The sequence below is a fragment of the Xiphophorus maculatus genome, chromosome 5 (genome assembly GCF_002775205.1).
Source record: "Xiphophorus maculatus strain JP 163 A chromosome 5, X_maculatus-5.0-male, whole genome shotgun sequence".
NCBI lineage: Eukaryota > Metazoa > Chordata > Actinopteri > Cyprinodontiformes > Poeciliidae > Xiphophorus > Xiphophorus maculatus.
Genome location: NC_036447.1, coordinates 18041768 through 18054081, shown reverse-complemented (window position 1 = coordinate 18054081; position 12314 = coordinate 18041768). Strand labels below are relative to the sequence as shown.

General features: G+C 36.7%; 1 protein-coding gene across 1 annotated transcript in view; it reads right to left on the bottom strand.

Annotated features, from left to right (window-relative positions):
• Positions 1–1949: 1949 nt before the first annotated feature.
• Positions 1950–12314, bottom strand: part of LOC102237829 (von Willebrand factor A domain-containing protein 7-like) — a 28532-nt gene continuing 18167 nt past the window's right edge. The window contains exons 2-19 of the mRNA XM_023333895.1: positions 11196–11385; positions 9520–9656; positions 9280–9424; positions 8906–8999; positions 8510–8638; positions 7880–8066; positions 7167–7336; positions 6967–7079; positions 6427–6543; positions 6155–6328; positions 5942–6071; positions 5685–5837; positions 5476–5568; positions 5022–5293; positions 4321–4454; positions 3804–3963; positions 2827–2875; positions 1950–2336 (exon numbers count right to left, since the gene is read on the bottom strand). Coding sequence (XP_023189663.1) covers positions 2008–2336; positions 2827–2875; positions 3804–3963; positions 4321–4454; positions 5022–5293; positions 5476–5568; positions 5685–5837; positions 5942–6071; positions 6155–6328; positions 6427–6543; positions 6967–7079; positions 7167–7336; positions 7880–8066; positions 8510–8638; positions 8906–8999; positions 9280–9424; positions 9520–9656; positions 11196–11378 — 2769 coding nt within the window. The 5' untranslated portion in view covers positions 11379–11385 and the 3' untranslated portion in view covers positions 1950–2007. The remainder of the gene's footprint in view (positions 2337–2826; positions 2876–3803; positions 3964–4320; positions 4455–5021; positions 5294–5475; positions 5569–5684; positions 5838–5941; positions 6072–6154; positions 6329–6426; positions 6544–6966; positions 7080–7166; positions 7337–7879; positions 8067–8509; positions 8639–8905; positions 9000–9279; positions 9425–9519; positions 9657–11195; positions 11386–12314) is intronic.

Below are 12314 nucleotides of genomic sequence, written 5' to 3'. Positions count from 1 at the left end.
GGGTTGTTGCTGCTTAACCCATATTTAGGCTCACCAACTAGATCTGTTTACTGCTGTTATTTGACATTGGACAACCTTTAGGCAAAAATGTTTGACCACATATGAAGCTATAGGACAGTGTAATAATGTAATCAGAATCTTAAAACTTATAATCATCTCAGACAGCAATAAGTAATTAGATTTTGTCTTTTCAAGGCAAATGGAAACAGATTTTTAAATGAGAACTGTTAAAAGGGCATGTAAAAATTATGCATTTGAAGAATACAAAACTAGGTAGATTCCAAAAATCCAACCACTTAATCTGACTATCGAATACCTCTGAGGTTTGCCATTGTTTTTTTTAAGGGGTGAGTATTTGGCATTCAGTTTCCAGGTGAACAAAAATGTTTGTTTATAACCCCTTCGAAGAAAAGCTATGAGTCTAAGTTCTTTTGTTTGCTACTCTTCAAATATTACAAAACCCAACAAGCAATGCATCACAACCTCTGTGAGGTAAAAAGGAGTTACTCTCAAGCTCCCTTTAATCACATATGAAGAAGAGCTTTACTTGCAACTACTGCAGTGTTCTTTTCAAAGGTCAATTGACTATTTTACGTCACGTCAGAAAGTAGTCCATACTTTTAGCACTGTAAATGACAAGGCAACTGAATCATCTTATGTGGTGTTATTTAGTTAAAGGATGTAAACTCTACAATATCAGTAAAACATGTATGAATAAAACATCAAGCACAGTAATTGGAAAAAATATATATTTTAGCAATAAATTTGTTGAGGTGTCTTTTTGCTGTCTCAGGGCTTGTCCTGCTGAGAAAGCTAGTACAGACACTGAAATAAACCCGAGAAAGAGAATGTTACAAGAACAACACCTGTAGTTTAGTCTGTAATAAACACTCAAAAAACAGAAATAGTGAAATGTTCCATTTTATTTGGTAATACATCAGTTATGTGATGCCTTAATCTTTGGTGTATGCAGATTTGAATACATGTGTGCTGTAGTTTACTTGTATATATAATGTACAAGACATGGCATCTAAGTCTCATGAACAGGTCAAACATTTTTGAAGAAGTTATTTGTTCACTCATCTAAATGGACACAAAAGTGTCCTAAGGGGCTTCCTCTGTGAGGCAGGGTTAAAGAGTCACTTTTTAATCATGCATTCATTTTACTGCATTGGTAATATTTAGTAGTGATCCAGATATCTATTGACTCTTAAGCATTAAAGACCAAGTTGCAGCGTTGTATTTAATTCTGCTTAGTAGCAATGACCTAACTTATTCAGCCTGCAAGTCATTGTTGGTGCTATTGCAGCACCAACAAGGTGTGTAATGAATGTCATCACAATAGTGAAAAGCAAATAGTTTTAAGTTAACAAACTGTGTATTGACTATCTGTCCCTAAAACTTAATTCCAAAATTGAAAAAAATTCAAATCTCAAAAGTGATCAAAGCAAAATGAAATAAACTCAAACAGTCAATACTGTGCATCATTGGTTCTGGTTTACGCAGTCCAAACAAAACAGTCAAAATGCAGCTCTTTGTTTACTTTTATTCAGTTTTTTGGCTAAAAACAAGTTACAGGCTTCGAATAAACCTAACCTAACTCCTGCACCTGTTCTCACTGATAAAACTGACTAACTGACTGATGACAGACAGGTAAAAAACCATAAGACCACCCATATGCCTCTAGACTCATCTAAACTCTACGTATTTATACTGTGAAACACACCCACTTCCCAAACTGAAATCAATTAACTAATTAAGTGAATTACTAACCAAAAACTTATTTAGAACAACAAAATAAACATTCTAATTATAAATCAACTACAAAACAAAAAATAAACTAAATAATCTACATTCTAAACTTTAACTGAAAATAATGGAGAAATAGCTCCTACAAACTGTGTAAAATATTTAATAAGAGGCAATAGCGTAAGTAGGCTTTTTTTTTCAAAACAAAATAATTCACAAGATATACTGAACATTTATCATGATATCCTGTAAACTTCTTTAAGGCCTTACCACAAAAATAGAAGCCAAAAGGCAAAGCCATAGTGGCAATGACAGAGTTGTAGTAGGAAAACTGTGTGAACGAATGATCGAGTGGTAGCATTTGCCCACATTGCCAGCCTTATCTACAGCTACAATCTGGACGATCTGAGAACAGCAGGAGGCGCTGTAGTACGCTTGGACGACAGAAGCATTCAGAGTGGTGTGTGTCAAATTCCCATTGCCTTGAATCAAGGAAATGCTTTGAATCCGAGTGCCATTTTGATCAATGAAGTTGGCAGAGAGCTCCCACTGGAAAGGTCCACATTTTGAGACATCATGAGGGCAATTTGCCACTACGGCAATTTGCCACCACTCTAATGGAGAAATAGCTCCTACAAACTGTGTAAAATATTTAATAAGAGGCAATAGCGTAAGTAGGCTTTTTTTTTCAAAACAAAATAATTCACAAGATATACTGAACATTTATCATGATATCCTGTAAACTTCTTTAAGGCCTTACCACAAAAATAGAAGCCAAAAGGCAAAGCCATAGTGGCAATGACAGAGTTGTAGTAGGAAAACTGTGTGAACGAATGATCGAGTGGTAGCATTTGCCCACATTGCCAGCCTTATCTACAGCTACAATCTGGACGATCTGAGAACAGCAGGAGGCGCTGTAGTACGCTTGGACGACAGAAGCATTCAGAGTGGTGTGTGTCAAATTCCCATTGCCTTGAATCAAGGAAATGCTTTGAATCCGAGTGCCATTTTGATCAGTGAAGTTGGCAGAGAGCTCCCACTGGAAAGGTCCACATTTTGAGACATCATGAGGGCAATTTGCCACTACGGTCGTCACTTCACACTTTGGCGGAATAAAATCTGTGATCTGTGTAAAATGCAGAAAGAAAGGTGACTATCACAGACAGTGATTCTTCATCATGTCCACAAAGCCCTAATAAAGCTGGGTTTTTATGATTAATCACTTTACTTTGGAATAAAATGCCACAGTGACAGTCTTAATCTTGGATTTAAAACGGCAAAGGTCAGTGATTGGTCCAGAGGAATCAAAGCCAATAGGAGGAACTCTATTCTAAAATGGACTAGCAGCTGGTGGAGGGAGGTCATAACAAGATGTGCTCGCTTCTGGGAGTAGCAGTTCAAGACTTGGATCAATTGAAATTTTAACACTGTTGCATGGCCTTTTAAGAACTGAAGTGACCTTTCAAATCAGTATGGTATTCTAAAAAAATATCACTTTTTGGTTAGGTTTAAAAGTCTATTTCTAGAGCTAATGGAAATGTTTGGTGCATTTGGTAATCCACTTAATGTAAGAGCAAAACTCAAGACAAACCAATGTGACCTAAAAGTGTTTCAATTCAATATTTTATAATGAAAAGTTCCCCAACATAAAATTTACTATAGGATGTGAAGAAAGTCCCTCCAAACGCAGGAGATCCATGGGCATCTTTCTCTGGCTATTTAAGGTTTGCCAGTGCTCGTCTTTATTTAGCAAAGGTAAAATGTTGAAAATTGGACTTTTTGGCCTATAGTTCTGTCCAAATTTGATCTAAGCTTTGACTTTGAAAATCATGTTTGCTTTGATCAGCCCAAAGCAACTTTTGACCTAATGACATGAGTTGTCATTTTTAATGTGGATGTCTTTTCATTTTTTTCTTATAAACCACATTTTCAATTTGTATGAAAGTTTTAGACAAGTGTTCTTTGCAGATGTTATTTGTACATAAATCAGAATAAAATCCTGTTTTGTTCTACCATGTTTTCTTGGAGAGCCTAATGAGAATATGTCATCTTACCTTATTGACAACAGACAGTCTCAGAACAGCGTAATTGGAATCAATGCCATTTGATGATTTGGCTTCAATGGTCAGAGTGACATCAGTGCCTGATTCTGTGCCAGCAGTTGGTGTAATAGTCAGTGTAGCATTAGCATATTCTCCACTTAACAAACTGAGTCTGTCAAAAGATGTAAAAATTAGTTTTAAAATTATGTTGAAAGAATTTGTGAACTTCAGTGTTAAGAAAGATCATTTATCATAACATGAATATACTCCAACTAAAAAGACAATTTGCATTATCATTATTATCATTTTTACAGTTATCAATTAAATTCTTAGTTTTTTAACTTGTATATTGTCTATTTTGCAATATGTAGGCCAAATTTTGCTGCTCATTAGTTCAGTAGATTCCTGTGAGTCTTACATAGAGGCTTGATGTCACATTAGAAATGTTTTCCTCCCACCCCAATCCTATAATGTCAGTTTTATACAGGAACATTTTGGAAAGAAACCATATAAAACAGATTTTTCTCACGTTTTTGGGTATGACATAGGAAAGTCTCTGTCATTTCGGGCGCTGATGGTGTATGCACCCCCTTCACTTTGGGTCATCACACTGAAGGGAAGTTTAAAAGTTTCCCCTGGCTCAACACTGCTTTCCACTGCAGCCTTGAGAAAGAAGAATCACGGCACATTGTTAGGGAGGACCAGTTTCTATCTTTTCACACCAAAATATATTTTAATGTTCTTACATACACTACTAGGCACAGAGAGTATGCTTTTTATTCAATTATGAAAACTTGGAATACTACATATAATCAGGACGATGCATTTCTGCAGTTCAGTGTCAAGTCTTAGCTGACACTGAACTGGCAATGGCTTCCAGACATTGCTAACCTGTAGCAAATCGTTTTTAAAGGCCTTCTGTTGTCCTCAGAATGTTCACTTGCCTATGTTTTTTGTTTTGTTTTTCTTTTGTAAATTACAGAATCTGCTGCCATAGTTAAACATATGTAGGCGTATTAAGCAGAAAATGGGCACAAAAAAAGTGTAAATGACCTTGTGTAGCCTTTTGCATGATCACTTTGAAACACTAAAAAGTTGATTTGCTTGCTTTTTAAGATATAGATTATTGAAACTTTCACACATAATTTTAATCTGAAAACTCTCCATTTTATTGATGTCATCAGTCAAATGTGTATTTGGAAGATGTGACAAGATACTGCAAGAACAGACCTGGATATTAACTTTGGAGACAGACATCTGGGTGGTAGACTGTCTCTGAAATTTGCTGTTAGACACTGTGTCTGTTCCTTTCAGAATGAGCACAAACTCCCCCTGAGGAACGGCAACAACCGTGACCAGGATCTCTCCATTCCCCATGTCAGTCATTGTGCCATTGGTTACAACCTCTGGACCAGACATCGTTACCAAGCCAACCTCTTCGATAGTTGTTGAAGTTGGACCTTTTCTTCCTATTACTGAGAGCACCAGGGTAGCAGGCTGATCTGTTTTTTATTTGAAAAGAAATTTGTTTTAGTTTTGTTTTACTTTTTTATTGTTATTTCCTGCAACATAAGATAAAGATTACAAATTTCTCTCATGAAGAGCTCTAAACTTCAATAAATACATTTTAATATTTCACTTTAGAATACTGTACATACAAAAAATACAGAACCGTGCTGTGTACCTGCTCGTGGACGTCCACTGAGTACTGCATAGCCTGAGTGAGGTCCTGTGAACTTTTCGACAAAGTCATAGATAAAGGTAATTGTGCTCTGGCCTGGGAACAAACAAACAAAAAAAATTAGGATAAATTCAAAATACATCCGATGCTACTGGTGCATTAACTTTATTTGGAGGTAACAAAAAAAGATGAACAAATATATGGTATCTTACCTGTGACTTTGAGTGTGTATGGCTGACGGGATTTGATGTTGATCTGCCAGGTTCCTGACTGCTTGTCAGCATACAGACGGATTCTCCTGAGGTTACCCACTGTGTGGATGGTTCCCAGTTTACCCTTGGCTTCAGTGTCAGTCTGGGAAACACCTATAAATGTGAAACATGCAACATTAGTCAGCGTGGTTACTCTCAGAGAACAGACAGGCATTCTGTCGGTTTTATCTGAAATTTTCTTTAAAACTATGAGTTACCAGCAGGATTGGTCAATGTGAAAGTTAGTGATGTTCCTGTGATGTAGATAGTGATATTTTTCAGAGATTCATCCAACACAAAAGGGAAAGTCTCCTGCTCTGCAACAGTAGCTTGCTGAAGAACTGTTACCTGCCAGAAGGATGGATAATTCAACTCATGGTTCTTTAAACCAATTCAATCACTTCCAGACTAATACATGTAAATAATCCTACCAGAGCAGAAGTTGAGGTGTCAAGGATAATATCTGTAGCCTGAGGGAGTTGGGGCTTGGACACCTGGATAGCCTGGCCTCCAGATGCCAAAGCCAAGTCTTTATAGTCACTGAAGGAGGAACTTGTTAGAGACCGCCGCCGCCTGCTGCTTGCGTCCGTCATAAAGAATGAGACCTATGGAAAAGAGATCATGGAAAGATTAGAACCTCCATCTCCCTAATTGTGTAGACTTGCTATGCTTATGTCATCGTTTAGTGCTTTTTGATGTTTACCGTTGACTTGGTGCTCCTCATGAGAGCAATGATTGTGTCTTTCAGTTCAATGTCTTTGGCTATAGCATCAGTGAAAACATAGATGTTGGATGAGGAAGGGGCTCCAGTGAGAGCCAGCTGAAAGAATGAAAAGTTCAAAGTGACGATTCACAGTTACTTTTAATGCTTCCTATAGGAGTGCACTGATTGCAGTTTTCTGGCTGATCGCTGATTACCAATCTTTAAAAAGCCTAACCTTCTGATTCCGATTTTGGCCGATACCAATAAAATGTTGCTAAAATTAGCAAATGTGCAGACATGACCTGGTGGGCCGGTCTGTCAGTCAAGCCTCTCTCACAGGAGAGCAGAAGAGGATGGTGGCTGATTTTTGCTGAGGTAGATCAACTCGGAGAATAAGATTGGCTCTTCAGATGTAAGTATCAGCCTATCACCGATCTCCCAAAATTAAGGAAATCGGTGCCAATAAGTCAGCTGGCCAATAAATTGGTGCACTGCTAGTTTCCAGTTGAAATTGTAAAACATCACAATCAGTTCATGTACCTGAAGTCCTGATAGACACATCTCTGGTGTGTCTCCACCACCTGCTGCTTTGAGCTTGGAGATTTCTCCTTTCATTTTCTCAGCATCAGTTGTCCTGATCATAGGTCCAAACTCTACAAATACACACATAATTGAGCCAAGCACAGAGACTAACCTTTAAGCATCTGCATTTAGGATTAGTAAGGTAAACTTGTTCATACCTGGGTCATTAAAGGGCACGAGGATGTACTCAGATGGTTCATCTTGTGTTCCCTTTTTGCTGTCAATGATTTTATACATAACCGTTCTAGCTGCTTCAATATCATCAGACATGCTGCCGGTGGTGTCAATGACAAAGCACACCACAGATGAACGAGCAATCCCCATCATTCTATGAGAAAAGGCAAGCATATTTTTTAATTGCAAAATGTACTTTTAGGCAGTTTGTGCGCTGACATACCATAGTAACCACCTGCCTAATGTGTTCATTCACCATTTGCTGCCAAAACATCTCTAACCAGTCAAGGCATGGGTTCCACTAGAGCCCAGAAAGGGAGCTGTGAAATCAGGCTCCAAGTTGTTAATAGGCAATCCTCTATGTTCTCCAAATCTGAAGGTGAAGCCTCCATGTATTGGACTTGTTTGTACAGTCAAACTCAGATGTTTGGTTGGCTTGAAAGTACTTAGATTGGAAGTCAACTTTCAAGCTTCCCAAAGCATTTTCAAGCTATATTTACTCATCTTGAAGAATGGACCACATGGCCCATCAATGTCCCTTGGCTGCCCATGGCTCTGAATTTTTGCCTGGGTTCTGACATACCCCACTGACTAATAGGTAGGATTAAGTGTTACTTCCTTCCTCAGTCAGTGATTCTAAGGTTGTGTCTGTTTAGTGTATTATATATATATTTTTTGTCTTTAAATCTTGTCATACCTCAAAAAGTTATGATTGCCTGAAGCCAAACGAATGTCTTCTAACAGTTGGAGGCTGGCAGCTACTGCTGCATTTACAGCAGCATCATGAAATTCCTTATTGTCAGAGCGGCGCTCGTCTTTGCTGATGCCTCCTCGAGGAACTGTGGTGCTGGTGAGATCAGATTCACCTCCATGGCTACATTTGCCTGAAACAAGACAGGAGGAAGAAGATAAACTGGGTCTTAATGGACACCTATCTGTGGAGTATTAAAATAACTTTTAAACATTAATAGTGTCTTCAAGAATTTAGATACAATTTGGTTTGGAGAAAAGACTGCATGCTAGTTTTTCATGCTAAGTAATAGAAAGTATTTGAAGAAAGGAATAAAATTATGTGCTGCCTACAAGATTTCTCAAAATGCATTCCTCTTTTTTTGCAGGACCATGTCAAAAAGGACAACATTTAGACTTCTCCAATAAGATTTTGCATGGTTGCATTCTGACAGAGTACTTAACAGTGGACAATAGATGTTCCACATATTGCTGGAGTTACTTAACAACAAACTTTAAGAATTTTTTAACTTCCTTACTACTCTGGGACTGGATGATTGTGTTGTTTTAGATTTGTTGTAAATATGAGATAATATACCTTTAGGTTTCTGAGAAGAAAAGATTCCCATGTAGCCTGATGTGAGTTTCTTCTCATACAGGATGTTGGGGAGAATCTGATTAGGACATTTTCTATTGGCACAGTCGCTGCAGGTCGAAGTGTTCACATCTGCACAAAAGAAGAAAAAGAGATGGAAGTGGAATTTCACAATTTTTAAATTAAATGTTGTCAGGTGAATAACTGTAAAAACACTTGCTAATTTATTTCATTGGCTAAATTTTGAAGACTTCCTAAGCCATAAGTACGCAATCTTTGCACTTTGGACACCCAAGTGTTTTTCAGGAAAATATGACTCAAGTTGTCCTCTTTAAGACACTTCACCCCACCCACAGAAAATGTCCTTCTTTATGGAAAGCTGTATTTCAACACTTTTACCTGCCAGGTTTTCTAGAGGCAGGTCTGGTCTTAAGAGGTTGACATATGGTTTGGTGTATCCCAGTTCCACCCAGTTACTGTGGCTGTAGAAATCCTGAGAATCAACAGAAACATTCATGCCTTGAAAAATCAGTTAGCTCATAAAAAAGTGCAACGGCCACCTCTGCATCTTATTTACACTCATAGTATAGCATCCTTTTTAACTATCTATAAGGCTTTTAAACCCTTTTCCTCTAGTTTTTTATACGATACATATGAAACAATTGAAAAAAAGTACTATAAACAATAGACATACAGTATATGTACTAGCTTGTCTTTTGTTATCATTTTGAGCTATTTATTTTTAAGATTTTGTGTCATTTGACCCCTCTCACTTGTATTGTGTGCAGGACTCTGCCCAATGTTTTCCTGGCAGCTTTGAAGTTCTCCTTCCGAATGTTAGCCTTGATGGCCGCTACGCCTTCAGTGATTAGTCCACGTCCCTCTAAGAAAGCTTCGGAGTTGAAGTGATGTGGTGGACTGAAGTTTGGAGAAATTTTCAATGCAAAACATTTTACTGGATGCGTACATTTTAATTCAAACTTCTTTCCACAGTATTTTTCTTCCCACTTTACCTGTTTACAAAGTCACGGTCCACCAGGCTGTTCTGGGTGTAGATCTCCCAAAGAGCTGAGTGGAACTTGGCACCGGAGACATCTCCTGGTGCGGTGGGACCCAGACAGGCCTGGACTAACTCTTCTGGAGAAGAACCCTAAAGTTCAGAAGGAGAAGTCAAAAGATAATAATTAAGAAAGTGAAAAAAACAACACAAGAAGTTAAATGGTCATTTCTCCCCTACTTCATGGCAAAATTTCATTGAATGTAACTCAGCAACATTACATGTTGAGTTATAATGCGATGCTATTTATTTGCATTGTAGTTAGTCATGATATGAGTTAGGTTTCTCTTTGGTGTCAAATGTGAGGTAATATTCTGAGAAGTCATAAAATGTGACAAAAACAGTTTTAACTGTTGTGACTGAAAAAAACGTTGAATATTTTTATAACGCTTTATGCTGTGTTACTTGTGGCTATGATTGAGGGAAATATGTTCCTGAACAATTGTGAAGGACACATACACATTTACCTGAATCTTTCTTTTTCAAGATGATTATCAGTCAAGAGCTTACGGAGTGCTAGTTTGAAACAGGTAGTGGGTATCTTGATTTTGTCTTTATCGAGTCAGGCACAAATATTGTATCCATCCTCTAAGTGCTCAGTGGGATTTTAAGAATCTTTTCAAGTCTAAACTGTGATGCGCAATGAAACAGCCAAAGATCTCAGAGATAGAAGTGGAGATTTTTATCAAAGCAGAGAAGAGGGTATTTGTTGTTTTCGTGACTAGAATCAACAGTGGTGGGGGGAAAATAGTGAAAATGATAAAGTGTACATGTTTAAAGTGAAGGATAAATTAATACAAAGATGTTAAAGAAAATAACACAAACAAGAGAACTGTGACTAAACTAAAATAAGGTTATTTTATTGAGTCACATAAGAGAAAAATACAACGACTCTTTGATGAATTTGAATATCACAAACAACCTTAATTTACTTAAGGAATTCAGTCCAAATAATGAAACATACTATATACAGGTATTCAGGATTAAAACATAAAGTTTTGATTTGATATTTAAAGTTTTGAGAAATTGAATTTTGGGTTTGGGTGATTATTAATAAAGATAAATAGTTAAAATATCTTAGTATCCAATACATTATATAAGCTTAGCTTTTTGATGTATTGAAACAATGAAAGTGATTAATGCAGTGTTTGCTGGTTTAATAAACAGTCTTTTAAAACCAAAGCAGCACATGAGCTAATTTCATAGAAGCGCTCTAATGCTCTTTTTGAAAATACATTAGCAAAACCTTCCTATCAGAACAATGAGTGTTACTAAGATTATTGAGAAGAAAAAAAAGAGATTAGAAATTGTTTATATACTCTTGCATTAGTTTTTATATTATGAACTAAGAGTTAAAATGCTGCTTGTACACTTCTGATATGTTGTTATCAACATATCAGAAGTTATGTTGATAACTTCTGATATGTTATCATATCAGAAGTTCTTTATAATTTGGGTAAATATAAAGAACAGAATAAAGCAAAATGTGAAGGGGTGTGTGCGGGTGTGTACCCGTGTTCTCTTATTTTTACTGTCTATAAAATGGACAGTAAAATGTGATGTCAGAGTCCAGTTTCTATATGTTGACCAAGAGTTTTAGTGTTATTGCATGTGCTTTTTCTTTCTTCCTACCGTAGGTTTGAACTCATGACCGGCTGCATCAGCCACCGCCTGGCACGTCTCTGCAACCTTTTGCAGCAGGGCCGTCCCAGTAATGCTGACATGAGTGGATGTCCCTCCCCCGATTGGAACAAAAGCCAAGGCAGGGGACATCAGACTCAAAGTCAGCAAAGCTGCACCCAGCAGTGAAGTCATGATGACTCTAGAGAGATAAATAGAAACCAGTTCATTATTAAATATGACAGGAGTGCGCCTGAATTTTGTAAGTCTGAATAATATTTCCTCATGTTGAGTCTAGAGAAAGTAATATTTTTCAGAAAAGTAAATGCAACAATTCAATCTAATTATGTAAGAAACTGTGACAGGAAAAATAAGCAAGATAATAGATCTATATTCATGAATACTAGATATATAGGCCTGTCTCAATAACACATATTGCTTAATGACAATTTTGTCCCAGAATTTATTGCAATAAACGATATTGTTTATTGGAGACCATTTTCAAGTAATATATTGGTAATGGCATTATAATGCAAGAACACATTCTCAAATATCAATAAACTTTAAATTCTAATGAACATTTAACACTGGAAGACATTTTAGATATCCAAAATAAACAAAACAACAGAAAAAGCAAATAAAATTAATTATGAAGTCTCTGTAAAAGCTTGTTTAACAGAGCTAGTTGAGACCAATGCATTAGACTTAAGGCTTTTGTCTGCAAGAGAAAAGAGGAAAACAATAAACAATGCAAATGGAAATTATTGAGCTTGTTTTAATTTGTCATGCAATTAATTGATTTATTGCTTATTGTGACAGGCCATCTATATAATTTATTTCCACAACATTCATAGCTGTTCAGTTCAGAGATGTGAGATAAAAAAGAGACAGATACAGAAAATCATTCAACCAGTTTCAGCTCGCAACCAACCTGGTATCCTGGTCCTTCGTTTATTTTATCCTGTATTAGTTACTAATAAGGGTCTCAGTAAACATGAACATGGTTGAATAGGAAAAACGTTACACAGGTAAAGTGATTAGAATTATTCTAAATAGACATGAAAAACAAATATTCATACCTTAAAGTGAAAAAAGTTATAGGAATCAAAAGTAAATTAGATGCTGTTCCTG